Source organism: Tachysurus fulvidraco, chromosome 18 (genome assembly GCF_022655615.1).
Source record: "Tachysurus fulvidraco isolate hzauxx_2018 chromosome 18, HZAU_PFXX_2.0, whole genome shotgun sequence".
NCBI classification, from domain to species: domain Eukaryota; kingdom Metazoa; phylum Chordata; class Actinopteri; order Siluriformes; family Bagridae; genus Tachysurus; species Tachysurus fulvidraco.
The window spans coordinates 20,281,709-20,296,708 of record NC_062535.1 but is presented as its reverse complement, the minus strand read 5'-3'; the positions used below and the strand labels follow the sequence as shown (position 1 = coordinate 20,296,708).

At 42.1% G+C, this 15,000-nt stretch overlaps 3 protein-coding genes across 11 annotated transcripts in view; 1 reads left to right on the top strand and 2 right to left on the bottom strand.

Moving 5' to 3' along the window:
* The window catches only part of LOC113636958 (cell division cycle 37 homolog (S. cerevisiae)), a 39,805-nt gene that overhangs the window by 2,856 nt on the left and 21,949 nt on the right, over window positions 1-15,000 (bottom strand). The gene's annotated exons all lie outside the window — the stretch shown is intronic.
* LOC113637223 overlaps window positions 1-15,000 on the top strand; it is a 188,580-nt gene that overhangs the window by 160,425 nt on the left and 13,155 nt on the right. The gene's annotated exons all lie outside the window — the stretch shown is intronic.
* LOC113637226 (hsp90 co-chaperone Cdc37-like) overlaps window positions 1-15,000 on the bottom strand; it is a 26,008-nt gene that overhangs the window by 2,254 nt on the left and 8,754 nt on the right. For 2 of the 4 annotated variants that reach the window (XM_047802979.1, XM_047802980.1), the window contains exons 2-3: window positions 8,034-8,315; window positions 3,353-3,458 (exon numbers count right to left, since the gene is read on the bottom strand). In XM_047802979.1, coding sequence (XP_047658935.1) covers window positions 3,353-3,458; window positions 8,034-8,300 — 373 coding nt within the window. In that variant the 5' untranslated portion in view covers window positions 8,301-8,315. Of the gene's footprint in view, window positions 1-3,117; window positions 3,147-3,352; window positions 3,459-8,033; window positions 8,316-14,736; window positions 14,758-15,000 lie in introns of those variants that run through there. The other 2 variants (XM_047802981.1, XM_047802978.1) reach the window with 2 other exon arrangements.

Below are 15,000 nucleotides of genomic sequence, written 5' to 3'. Positions count from 1 at the left end.
AGGGGAACAGGTGAACAGGTAAACAGGTGAACAGGGGAACAGGTAAACAGGTTCAATTCAATTCAATACAAGTTTATTTGTATAGCGCTTTTTACAATAGACATTGTCTCAAAGCAGCTTTACAGAACATAAACACAGAGCAGAAGGTAAACATAATTAATGATAAAGGAAATAACGAATAATAAAAGAAATAGGAATTAACAGAATAAAAATTCTAGATTATTATTAGTTGTATATAGTTCACAGTGTGTATGTATTTATTCCCCTATGAGCAAGTCTGAGGTGACTCAGGCAGCAGTGGCAAGGAAAAACTGCCTTAAATTGGTAAAGGAAGAAACCTTGAGAGGAACCGGACTCAAGGGGGAACCCATCCTCATATGGGTGACACTGGGGGTGTGATTGTAATATACAGTCAGTTAAATGTTGTATTGGTGTGAGGTTCATGGACTTCTGATCTCCTGAGTACCAAAGAGTCTAACTGGAGATGTCTCAGGATTCTTAGAGTCGGCCTCGGCTCAGTGGACGTCCAAAGGCTTCGTCCCACAGAGGACGTCAGGAGCTGGTACAGTGTCTGGATGCCTCGGGATGGGTACAAAGAGAGAAGCAGTGGAAAAGGATTAACATATCTGCTGTTCATAAAAATGTGCAGGTCTGATGTACTGGTGCATGATATTATGGGATGTATTATGTGTACGCCTGACTAAAGAGATGAGTTTTTAATCTACATTTAAACTGGGAAAGTGTGTCTGAGCCCCGAACACTATCAGGAAGACTATTCCAAAGTTTGGGAGCTAAATAAGAAAACGCTCTACCACCTTTAGTAGACTTAGATATTCTGGGAACTAGCAGAAGTCCTGAGTTTTGTGATCTCAGAGAGCGTGAAGGATTGTAACGTGTTAGAAGACTAGTTAGATACATGAGGGCTAAACCATTAAGAGCCTTGTACGTAAGTAGCAGCAGTTTGTAGTCAATTCTATACTTAACAGGTAGCCAGTGTAGAGATGATAAAATTGGGGTTAAAGGTCATACTTTCTTGTCCTAGTGAGAACTCTGGCAGCTGCATTTTGGACTAACTGTAACCTATTTATTAAAGATGCAGGACAACCACCTAGTAATGCATTACAATAGTCCAGTCTCGAGGTCATGAACGCATGAACTAGCTTCTCAGCATCAGATACAGACAGGATGTTTCTCAGCTTGGCAATGTTTCTAAGGTGGAAGAAGGCTGTTTTGGTAGTATGGGCGATATGATTTTTAAAAGACAAGTTACTGTCTAATATAACACAGAGGTCTTTCACTGTCGAGCTACTAGTAACAGTACATCCCTCTAAATGGGAGTTAAGTTGTGAGAGTTTATGTGCACTGGTTTTTGGACCTATGAGTAGTATTTCTGTCTTATCGGAGTTTAACAATAGAAAGTTGCAGCTCATCCAGTCTCTTATCTCTCTAAGACACCGAGTTAATTTGGACACTGTGGCTATTTAATCTGGTTTTGATGAGATATATAACTGTGTGTCATCAGCATAACAATGGAAACTAATCCCATGTCTTCTAATAATGTTCCCTAATGGAAGCATGTATATAGAGAAAAGCAGAGGTCCTAGAACTGATCCTTGAGGGACCCCATAATTAACTGGTAGTAAACTGGAGGATTCACCATTTAATTCTACAAAATGGTATCGGTCAGACAGGTAGGATCTAAACCAGCTTAAAACCTGACCATGAATACCTGTGTAATATTGTAAGCGATCTAGAAGAATGTTGTGATCTATAGTGTCGAATGCAGCACTAAGGTCAAGTAGAACTAATAGTGACATACAGTCTTGGTCCGAAGCTAAGAACATGTCGTTTGTAACTTTAACAAGTGCAGTTTCTGTGCTATGATGGGGCCTGAAACCTGACTGAAACTCTTCAAGGATGTTGCTCTCCTGTAAGAAGGAGCTCAGTTGAACAGACACAACCTTTTCAAGTATTTTAGACATAAACGGAAGGTGTGAGATAGGTCTGTAATTTGATAGTTCATTAGGGTCTAAGTTAGGTTTTTTGATGAGTGGCCTAATGACTGCCAACTTAAAAGACTTCGGGACGTAACCTAAAGATAACGAGGAGTTAATGATATTAAGAAGAGGCTCACCAGCTTTATGTAACACTTCTTTCAGTAGTTTAGTTGGGATGGGGTCTAGTGAACATGTTGTTGATTTAGCTGTAGTAATAAGTTTATCTAACTCTTCCTGTCCTGTACTTGTAAAGCTGTGTAAAGCCTTAGGTGAGATTGTGTCACTGGTTGCTCTCATATGTTGAGCGTCACCTATTTTATTCCTGATACTTTCGATTTTATCAGTGAAGAATCTCATAAAGTCCTCACTACTGAACTGTGATGGAATAGTGTGTTCAGATTTCTGATTTTTTGTTAAACTAGCCACTGTGCTAAATAAAAACCTGGGATTGTTCTGGTTATTTTCTATGAGTTTGCTCAGGTGCTCAGAGCCCTAGCAGCTTTTAGAGCCTGTCTGTAGCTGGACATACTGTCCTTATACACAGTTATAATAACCTCTAATTTAGTTTTTCTCCATTTCCGTTCGAGGTTACGGGTCTCCCTCTTGAGGGTGTGAGTGTGACTATTATACCATGGTGCAAGTGTTTTATCTCTAACCTTCTGTAATCTGACTGGGGCAACAGTGTCTTATGTGCTAGTGAATATAGCGTCTATGCTGTTAGTCATTGCATCTAGGTCGTTTGAGTTTGAGGGTACAGTAAGAAGTCCAGACAGATCAGGCAGGTTATTTGTGAATCTGTCTTTGGTGTTCGGAATAATGGTTCTACCGAGTCGATAACGTGGTGAGACACAGTTAGTCTGTTCTATAGGTGAACAGGGGAACAGGTAAACAGGGGAACAGGGGTACAGGGGAACAGGTGAACAGGGGAACAGGTGAACAGGTGAACGGGTAAACAGGGGTACAGGGGAACAGGGGAACAGGTGAACGGGTAAACAGGGGTACAGGGGTACAGGGGAACAGGGGAACAGGTGAACGGGTAAACAGGTGAACAGGTGAACAGACCTCCTCCACCTCCAGGTCAATGCACATGATAACCAGGTAGTTTGCAGTCTCCTCACACACCAGGTGAGGGTTATCACTGAAGCATTCCTGTACATACAGGGTTAACTACGTTACACACACTCCCTCTCACATGCTCCCTCTCACACTCTCACGCACACACGCTCTCCCCCTCACGCACGCGCTCCCTCTAACACACACGCGCGCTCCCTCTCACAGACACACACACCATCCACCTCACACACACGCGCGCTCCCCCTCACACACATCCCCCCCCCACACACACACACACTCACCAAAGTGCTTTATCTGTGTCTCATACTTCTCCACAAAGGTCTTGTGCTTCTTCTCTTTTTCCTCCTCTGTCTCTTCCTTCACCTCTGGCTTTATGTTCAACACACTCTAACACAAACATAAAGACAGTGAGAGAGATAGAACAGTCACAGAAACAGGCTTATATCTGAAACCCTATCGTTTATGTTTATGTTCCCTCCTGAAGGAAAGTTCCAAGTCCTGATGTTCACCTGTACAGCATCTGAGGCTCTTGATCTGCCTAATTCTGTGCATTGTGCTGCTGCTACATGTGCAGCTGATTGGAGACATGCATGAATGTCCAAATTATTAAAGTGGGCAGTGAGTGTATGGTGTGTAATGTCTGTATGGTGTGTAATGTCTGTATGGTGTATAATGTCTGTATGGTGTATAATGTCTGTATGGTGTATAGTGTCTGTATGGTGTATAATGTCTGTATGGTGTATAATGTCTGTATGGTGTATAGTGTCTGTATGGTGTATAGTGTCTGTATGGTGTATAATGTCTGTATGGTGTGTAATGTCTGTATGGTGTGTAATGTCTGTATGGTGTATAATGTCTGTATGGTGTGTAATGTCTGTATGGTGTGTAATGTCTGTATGGGGTATAATGTCTGTATGGTGTATAATGTCTGTATGGTGTATAGTGTCTGTATGGTGTATAGTGTCTGTATGGTGTATAATGTCTGTATGGTGTGTAATGTCTGTATGGTGTGTAATGTCTGTATGGTGTATAATGTCTGTATGGTGTGTAATGTCTGTATGGTGTGTAATGTCTGTATGGGGTATAATGTCTGTATGGTGTATAGTGTCTGTATGGTGTATAGTGTCTGTATGGCGTATAATGTCTGTATGGCGTGTAATGTCTGTATGGCGTGTAATGTCTTTATGGCGTGTAATGTCTGTATGGTGTGTAATGTCTGTATGGTGTATAATGTCTGTATGGTGTATAATGTCTGTATGGTGTATAATGTCTGTATGGTATATAATGTCTGTATGGTGTGTAATGTCTGTATGGTGTAAATGTCTGTATGGTGTATAATGTCTGTATGGTGTGTAATGTCTGTATGGTGTAAATGTCTGTATGGTGTGTAATGTCTGTATGGTGTGTAATGTCTGTATGGCGTGTAATGTCTGTATGGGGTATAATGTCTGTATGGCGTGTAATGTCTGTATGGTGTGTAATGTCTGTATGGTGTGTAATGTCTGTGTGGTGTGTAATGTCTGTATGGGGTATAATGTCTGTATGGGGTATAATGTCCGTATGGTGTGTAATGTCTGTGTGGTTGTAGCGTCTGGTACAGGTCATTTAGATTTCATGTCCAAGGCACCCTAAACTTCGGCATCTAATCTTCAATCAACCGATGAACAACCCAGTTTTACACACACACAACTGGCTCCAGAATGACTGGAGCCTATACAAAGACCAGATAACCCCATGCCGCTTCTCTGAACTCATAGGGGCCCTCAACCAGAACACACACACACACAACACAATGGGACATTCCTTTTACTAATAAAACAAGTAGATAAGATACTCTAAGATTCTTATTCTTATAAGCCTGCTGTAATGTGTTCTTCTTTTAAGGCTTGCCTGACTTAAAATTATTTGCTCCTTACTTTCCTGACAAGGGTGTATTTTATTCATGTGTCAGAAAACAACATTGTATTTAACATCAGTTTATACTCTAATTACTGATCATGGCATGTTAATGTATACCTGTTCTAATGCTGTATGCCCCTTTAAGGTCTGATGTCAAAATGTATACAAAGCTTTCGTTTTCTTTTTACTTCCCTAATGAAAGTGCATCTTGTTTTATGTTTATTTTTTTTTTGTTTCTTTGCCTTTATAAGAACACAATATCGTATTAACATCAGTTACCCTTCGATTACTGATCTGTGTATATAATGTACCGCTGCCTTCATACCGTCATTACCCTCCATGTTTAGTATCCAAATGACCACAAAATTATCAGTTACTCATTTTTCAAACACTGGTGTATTTTATTTGAGCACTAAAGGTGCCATACCGTCTTAATATACCTTGGATCAAACTTTAAAGTCATCTAAAAGTTTGATAGCTAAACCACACCCACAGACACCTGACACAAAGGGAGTTTTTCCCTCCGTAATCTTGGCCGTAGTATTGGCCATCTCCCCAAAGATGGGTGGAGTTTAAATTGAACCAAACACCACCAATCCGTGGTCAGACTTTCGGAACAGCTTGGAGACGACTCCATCTTCCTTCAAAGAAGTTCCAGCAAGCTTCACTTCCAAGAACGACAACTGCTCTGATCTTCAGGAGAACTTGGAAGAACGTCTGACCCCACCCTAACTGACTCTTCAGAGATTTCTCTGTTGCATCCGGACTCTTGTGCAGTAAGCCAATGCAAGTAACCGTTTCCTTTACCAACCAATTTAGATGCGTATTTTAAGTATGAACCTTGTATTGTGTCTTGAGGTGAATTTAAGTTTCCGGTGACGATTTCCCAGTGAGGGTGTGATTAATTTTGAAGTTTAAGCTTGCCATTCCTTTCCTTCCTTTCTCTAATTTCTTCTTTCCAGTCTCTTCCTCCCTTTCCCCAATTTTAATTTCTTTTGTCTTTTTATTTTCATCTTTGTTTTCTCTATTTCTTTTGTTTGTTTGTGTAGTTAGTTTTTTGTGTTTGTCTCATTCATTAAACGCCATATTTTTGTGCCACAAGTGATTGTCTCTGAGTATCGCTCACAAACTTAAGGTACCTGCAACATCTGGTCTGAACTACATGCTGTATTAGGTTAATTTAATTTAAATCACGGTATAATGAAAAAGGGGGAGTGAACATTTCTTGGCCGGGAAGATACCGCCTTCATAGAATTAATAAAGGTTACATGGCCTGTTTGCCGGACAAACAGACCAAATAAGTGTAACGTTAATTCCTTTACCGTTAATTTCAACTTAGGTTAAAATATTTAGGAGTCACTGTTACATGTTATAATTACTTATAAATATTTACCTTGCTTCCCGAGCCAAAATCACTGCAATGTTGTATAATGTCTGTATGGTGTGTAATGTCTGTATGGTGTGTAATGTCTGTATGCTGTATAATGTCTGTATGGTGTGTAATGTCTGTATGGTGTATAATGTCTGTATAGTGTGTAATGTCTGTATGGTGTGTAATGTCTGTATGCTGTATAATGTCTGTATGGTGTGTAATGTCTGTATGGTGTATAATGTCTGTATAGTGTGTAATGTCTGTATGGTGTATAATGTCTGTATGGTGTGTAATGTCTGTATAGTGTGTAATGTCTGTATGGTGTATAATGTCTGTATGGTGTATAATGTCTGTATGCTGTATAATGTCTGTATGGTGTATAATGTCTGTATGGTGTGTAATGTCTGTATGGTGTGTAATGTCTGTATGGTGTATAATGTCTGTATAGTGTGTAATGTCTGTATGGTGTATAATGTCTGTATGGTGTATAATGTCTGTATGCTGTATAATGTCTGTATGGTGTATAATGTCTGTATGGTGTGTAATGTATAATGTCTGTATGGTGTGTAATGTCTGTATGGTGTGTAATGTCTGTGTGGTGTATAATGTCTGTATGGTGTATAATGTCTGTATGGTGTATAATGTCTGTATGGTGTATAATGTCTGTATGGTGTGTAATGTCTGTGTGGTGTATAATGTCTGTATGGTGTGTAATGTCTGTATGGTGTATAATGTCTGTATGGTGTGTAATGTCTGTATGGTGTATAATGTCTGTATGGTGTGTAATGTCTGTATGGTGTATAATGTCTGTATGGTGTATAATGTCTGTATGGTGTATAATGTCTGTATGGTGTGTAATGTCTGTATGGTGTATAATGTCTGTATGATGTGTAATGTCTGTATGGTGTATAATGTCTGTATGGTGTATAATGTCTGTATGGTGTGTAATGTCTGTATGGTGTGTAATGTCTGTATGGTGTATAATGTCTGTGTGGTGTATAATGTCTGTATGGTTTATAATGTCTGTATGGTGTATAATGTCTGTATGGTGTGTAATGTCTGTATGGTGTGTAATGTCTGTATAGTGTATAATGTCTGTATGGTGTGTAATGTCTGTATGCTGTATAATGTCTGTATAGTGTATAATGTCTGTATAGTGTATAATGTCTGTATGGTGTATAATGTCTGTATGGTGTGTAATGTCTGTATGCTGTATAATGTCTGTATAGTGTATAATGTCTGTATGGTGTGTAATGTCTGTATGCTGTATAATGTCTGTATAGTGTATAATGTCTGTATGGTGTATAATGTCTGTATGGTTTATAATGTCTGTATGGTGTGTAATGTCTGTATGGTGTGTAATGTCTGTATGCTGTATAATGTCTGTATGGTGTATAATGTCTGTATGGTTTATAATGTCTGTATGGTGTATAATGTCTGTATGGTGTGTAATGTCTGTATAGTGTATAATGTCTGTATGGTGTATAATGTCTGTATAGTGTGTAATGTCTGTATGGTGTATAATGTCTGTATGGTGTATAATGTCTGTATAGTGTATAATGTCTGTATGGTGTGTAATGTCTGTATGGTGTATAAGGGCATCTACACACCAGTGCACATCCTGCCTGAGTCATGATCAGGAGTTACAAAGGGTTTAGTAAGTATGGTGTCATGTACAGGGTGCATCTTACCTTGCTGAATCCTTCCTTGCTGAGTGTATCTACGTTCCAGGGCATCTTCTTCTCCTCTCTCCGGTGCTCATCTATCTTCTTCTCCCAGCTCCTCTCCTCCTTGCGCAGCTGCTTCTCCTCATTCTTGGCCTCCTCCAGCTCCTTCTTGGCCTGCTCTGTACTCGCCCCCTCCAGCTTCTTCACCTTGCGCTGAGCCTCCGACAGCTTCTTTCTGACCTCTGACAGACTCTTCTCTAGCTCCACCCCTTTCATCTGGAAAGCCTCCATTCGCTCCACTCGAGCCTGTGTGGAAAATACTGTTTAAATCTGCTACACAGTTACAGCTTAATACTACTGACTATGTTGGCTTTGTAGAAGCCAACATTCTGATTTACGTTATAAGCTTATTATTATTATTATTATTATTATAATTATAATTATTAATATTATTATTATTATTATTATTATTATTATTATTATTATTATTATTATTATTATTATTTTATTATTATGATTATTATTATTGTATTATTATTATTATTATTATTATATTATTATCATTATTTTATTATTATGATTATTATTATTATTATTATTATTATTTTATTATTATTATTATTAGACAAAAAAATATTTAAAAAAATGCGGCCCAGGGCGTTCGAGCCACATACAACAAATTTGGATATGTCGTAGATCCTGGTCTGAAGTTTGTTGCTTCTATTTTTCTAAGCGATCGGAATTCCGGCATTCCCGGTACGGAAGCTCAAAGTGGCCTTTTTCCCCATAGACTTCCATTATAAATTTTTGAGGTTTATAAGTCGGCAAGTTTTCGAGCGATTTACACTGAACTCGGACAGGTTCTTTAGGACTTTACTCCGGACGAGGTTTTTATTTCGGACTTCCGACGGAATTTTCGGTTTTCCGGTAGTCAACGATCGAACATCCCATAGACTTGAATGGGGAATTCCGAAAATTCCTCTAAGCTCTCACACACACACAGCGTGCGCAGAGCTCAGGCACGGCTTCTCTCTCTGTGATCCACGCAGTATAATAATGAGTAGAATCCCATAATGACTGCAGTATTGACATGAAATGTCCAAACCCTCAGTAGCCACTTTTTGCCAAAAGTATTGGCACCCCACTGGATATTCTGGTGACGTCACTCGACACCGCGTGACGTCACGTGTAGCCCTGCCCCCAAAACAAGCGAAATCAAACATTTGCACAACATGGACATGTGACATATCAAAACACTCAGCACAATGAGGGGAACCGCCCCACGGGTATTCTGGTCACGTCACGTGACGTCACGTGTAGCCCCACCCCCAAAACAAGCGAAATCAAAAATTTGGACAACATGGACATGTGACATATCAAAACACTCAGCACAATGAGGGGAAATGCCCCACGGGTATTATGGTCACGTCACGTCACATGATGTTACATGTAGCCCCGCCCCAAAAACAAGCGAAATCAAAAATTTGCACAACATGGACATGTGACATATCAAAATACTCAGCACAATGAGGGGAACTGCCGCACGGGTATTATGGTCACGTCACGTGACGTCACGTGATGTCACGTGTAGCCCCGCCCCCAAAACAAGCGAAATCTAAAATTTGCACAACATGGACATGTGACATATCAAAACACTCAGCACAATGAGGGGAACCGCCCCACGGGTATTCTGGTCACGTCACGTGACGTCACGTGTCGCCCCGCCCCCAAAACAAGAGAAATCACAAATTTGCACAACATGGACATGTGACATATCAAAACACTTAGCACATTGAGGGGAACTGCCCCATGGGTATTCTGGTCACGTCACATGAGGTCACGTGTCGCCCCGCCCCCAAAACAAGAGAAATCAAAAATTTGCACAACATGGACATGTGACATATCAAAACACTCAGCACATTGAGGGGAACTGCCCCACGGGTATTCTGGTCACGTCACGTGACGTCACGTGTAGCTCCGCCCCCAAAAGAAGTGAAATCAAAAATTTGCACAACGTGGACATGTGACATTATCAAAACACTCAGCACAATGAAGGGAACTGCCCCACTGGTATTATGGTCACGTCACGTGACGTCACGTGATGTTACATGTAGCCCCACCCCAAAAACAAGCGAAATCAAAAATTTGCACAACATGGATATGTGACATATCAAAACACTCAGCACAATGAGGGAAACTGCCCCACGGGTATTATGGTCACGTCACGTGACGTCACGTGATGTCACGTGTAGCCCCGCCCCAAAAACAAGCGAAATCTAAAATTTGCAAAACATGGACATGTGACATATCAAAACACTCAGCACAATGAGGGGAACCGCCCCACGGGTATTCTGGTCACGTCACGTGACGTCACGTGTAGCCCCGCCCCCAAAACAAGCGAAATCAAAAATTTGGACAACATGGACATGTGACATATCAAAACACTCAGCACAATGAGGGGAAATGCCCCACGGGTATTATGGTCACGTCACGTCACATGATGTTACATGTAGCCCCGCCCCAAAAACAAGCGAAATCAAAAATTTGCACAACATGGACATGTGACATATCAAAATACTCAGCACAATGAGGGGAACTGCCGCACGGGTATTATGGTCACGTCACGTGACGTCACGTGATGTCACGTGTAGCCCCGCCCCCAAAACAAGCGAAATCTAAAATTTGCACAACATGGACATGTGACATATCAAAACACTCAGCACAATGAGGGGAACCGCCCCACGGGTATTCTGGTCACGTCACGTGACGTCACGTGTCGCCCCGCCCCCAAAACAAGAGAAATCACAAATTTGCACAACATGGACATGTGACATATCAAAACACTTAGCACATTGAGGGGAACTGCCCCATGGGTATTCTGGTCAAGTCACATGAGGTCACGTGTCGCCCCGCCCCCAAAACAAGAGAAATCAAAAATTTGCACAACATGGACATGTGACATATCAAAACACTCAGCACATTGAGGGGAACTGCCCCACGGGTATTCTGGTCACGTCACGTGACGTCACGTGTAGCTCCGCCCCCAAAAGAAGTGAAATCAAAAATTTGCACAACGTGGACATGTGACATTATCAAAACACTCAGCACAATGAAGGGAACTGCCCCACTGGTATTATGGTCACGTCACGTGACGTCACGTGATGTTACATGTAGCCCCACCCCAAAAACAAGCGAAATCAAAAATTTGCACAACATGGATATGTGACATATCAAAACACTCAGCACAATGAGGGAAACTGCCCCACGGGTATTATGGTCACGTCACGTGACGTCACGTGATGTCACGTGTAGCCCCGCCCCAAAAACAAGCGAAATCTAAAATTTGCAAAACATGGACATGTGACATATCAAAACACTCAGCACAATGAGGGGAACCGCCCCACGGGTATTCTGGTCACGTCACGTGACGTCACGTGTAGCCCCGCCCCCAAAACAAGCGAAATCAAAAATTTGCACAACATGGACATGTGACATATCAAAACACTCAGCACAATGAGGGGAACCGCCCCACGGGTATTCTGGTCACGTCACGTGACGTCACGTGTAGCCCCACCCCCAAAACAAGCGAAATCAAAAATTTGCACAACATGGACATGTGACATATTAAAACACTCAGCACAATGAGGGGAACCGCCCCACGGGTATTCTGGTCACGTCACGTGACGTCACGTGTAGCCCCACCCCCAAAACAAGCGAAATCAAAAATTTGCACAACATGGACATGTGACATATCAAAACACTCAGCACAATGAGGGGAAATGCCCCACGGGTATTATGGTCACGTCACGTCACGTGATGTCGCATGTAGCCCCGCCCCAAAAACAAGCAAAATTAAAAATTTGCACAACATGGACATGTGACATATCAAAACACTCAGCACAATGAGGGGAACTGCCCCACTGGTATTATGGTCACGTCACGTGACGTCACGTGATGTTACATGCAGCCCCGCCCCAAAAACAAGCGAAATCTAAAATTTGCACAACATGGACATGTGACATATCAAAACACTTAGCACATTGAGGGGAACTGCCCCATAGGTATTCTGGTCACGTCACGTGAGGTCACGTGTCGCCAGCGCCCCCAAAACAAGAGAAATTAAAAATTTGCACAACATGGACATGTGACATATCAAAACACTCAGCACAATGAGGGAAACTGCCCCACGGGTTTTCTGGTCACGTCACGTGACGTCACGTGTAGCCCCGCCCCCAAAACAAACGAAATCAAAAATTTGCACAACATGGACATGTGACATATCAAAACACTCAGCACAATGAGGGAAACTGCCCCACGGGTATTCTGGTCACGTCACGTGACGTCACGTGTCGCCAGCGCCCCCAAAACAAGAGAAATTAAAAATTTGCACAACATGGACATGTGACATATCAAAACACTCAGCACAATGAGGGAAACTGCCCCACGGGTTTTCTGGTCACGTCACGTGACGTCACGTGTAGCCCCGCCCCCAAAACAAACGAAATCAAAAATTTGCACAACATGGACATGTGACATATCAAAACACTCAGCACAATGAGGGAAACTGCCCCACGGGTATTCTGGTCACGTCACGTGACGTCACGTGTAGCCCCGCCCCCAAAACAAGCGAAATCAAAAATTTGCACAACATGGACATGTGACATATCAAAACACTCAGCACAATGAGGGGAACTGCCAAACGGGTATTCTGGCCACATCACGTGACGTCACGTGACGACACGTGACGACACGTGAAAATTAAAAATTTGCACAACATGGACATGTGACATATCAAAACACTCAGCACAATTAGGGGAACTGCCCCACGGTATTCTGGTCACGTGACGTCACATGATGACACGTGACGACACGTGAAAATGTAAAATTTGCACAACATGGACATGTGACATATCAAAACACTCAGCACAATGAGGGGAACTGCCCCACGGGTATTCTGGTCACGTCACGTGATGTCACGTGTAGCCCCGCCCCCAAAACAAGCGAAATCAAAAATTTGCACAACATGGACATGTGACATATCAAAACACTCAGCACATTGAGGGGAACTGCCCCACAGGTATTCTGGTCACGTCACGTGACATCACGTGAGGTCACGTGAGGTCACGTGAGGTCACGTGAAAATTAAAAAATTGCACAACATGGACATGTGACATATCAAAACACTCAGCACAATAAGGGGAACTGCCACATGGGTATTCTGGTCATGTCACGTGATGTCACATGTAGCCCCGCCCCCAAAAGAATCGAAATAAAACATTTGCACAACATGGACATGTGATATATCAAAACACTCAGCACAATGAAGGGAACTGCCCCACGGGTATTCGGATCATGTCACATGGTCATGGCCGATCACCCCCTAAAGTATTGGCACCCTAGCGGTCCAGTAGCTTTCACAATCTTTCTGTCCACTCGCCTCCAAAATGCACCAGCCTTTGCGAATACTTGCACCGTCAAAGCCAACATCAAAGTTTGTCGCGACGAACTTTACAAATCTAGGTATTATTATTATTATTATTATTATTATTATTATTATTATTATTAGACAAAAAATTATTTAAAAAAATGCGGCCCAGGGCGTTCGAGCCACATGCACCAAATTCGGATATGTCGTAGATCCTGGTCTGAAGTTTGTTGCTTCTATTTTTCTAAGCAATCGGAATTCCGGCATTCCCGGTAGGGAAGCTCAAAGTGGCCTTTTATCCCATAGACTTCCATTATAAATTTTTGAGGTTTGTAACTCGGCAAGTTTTCGAGCGATTTACACCTAACTCGGACAGGTTCTTTAGGACCTTACTCCGGACAAAGTTTTTATTTCGGAGTTCATACGGACTTTTCGGTTTTCCCGTAGTCGACGATCGAACATCCCATAGACTTGAATGGGGAATTCCGAAAAGTCCTCTAAGCTCTCACACACACAATACATCCAACATTAAGAATTGCATGTACTGTTCTATGCAGTATAATAAGTAGAATCCCATAATGACTGCAGTATTGACATGAAATGTCCAAACCCTCAGTAGTCACTTTTTGCCAAAAGTATTGGCACCCCACTGGGTATTCAGGTGACGTCACTCGACACCGCGTGACGTCACTTGTAGCCCCACCCCCAAAACAAGCGAAATCAAAAATTTGCACAACATGGACATGTGACATATCAAAACACTCAGCACATTGAGGGGAACTGCCCCACGGGTATTATGGTCACGTCACGTGACGTCACGTGACGTCACGTGAAATTTAAAAATTTGCACAAGATGTGACATATCAAAACACTCAGCACACTGAGGGGAACTGCCCCACGGGTATTATGGTCACGTCACGTGACGTCACGTGACGTCACGTGAAAATTAAAAATTTGCACAACATGGACATGTGACATATTAAAACACTCAGCACAATGAGGGGAATTGCCCCACGGGTTTTCTGGTCACGTGACGTCACGTGTAGCCCCGCCCCCAAAACAAGCGAAATCAAAAATTTGCACAACATGGACATGTGACATATCAAAACACTCAGCACAATGAGGGGAACTGCCCCACGGGTATTCTGGTCACGTCATGTGACGTCACCTGAGGTCACGTGAGGTCACGTGAAATTTAAAAATTTGCACAACATGGACATGTGATATATCAAAACACTCAGCACAATGAGGGGAACTGCCCCACGGGTATTATGGTCACGTCACATGCTCATGTCCGCTCACCTCCATAAGTATTGGCACCTTAGCGGTCCAGTAGCTTTCACAATCTTTCTGTCCATTCATCTCCAAAATGTACCAGCCTTTGCGAATATTTGCACCGTCAAAGCCAACATCAAAGTTTGTCGCGACGAACTTTACAAATCTTGTTCATCATTGTTTCTTCATCCACCAGTGTTTAGGCAATAAGTGTGTGTGTGTGTGTGTGTGTGTGTGTGTGTGTGTGTGTGTGTGTGTGTGTGTGTGTGTTTGTGTGTGTGTGTTTGTGTG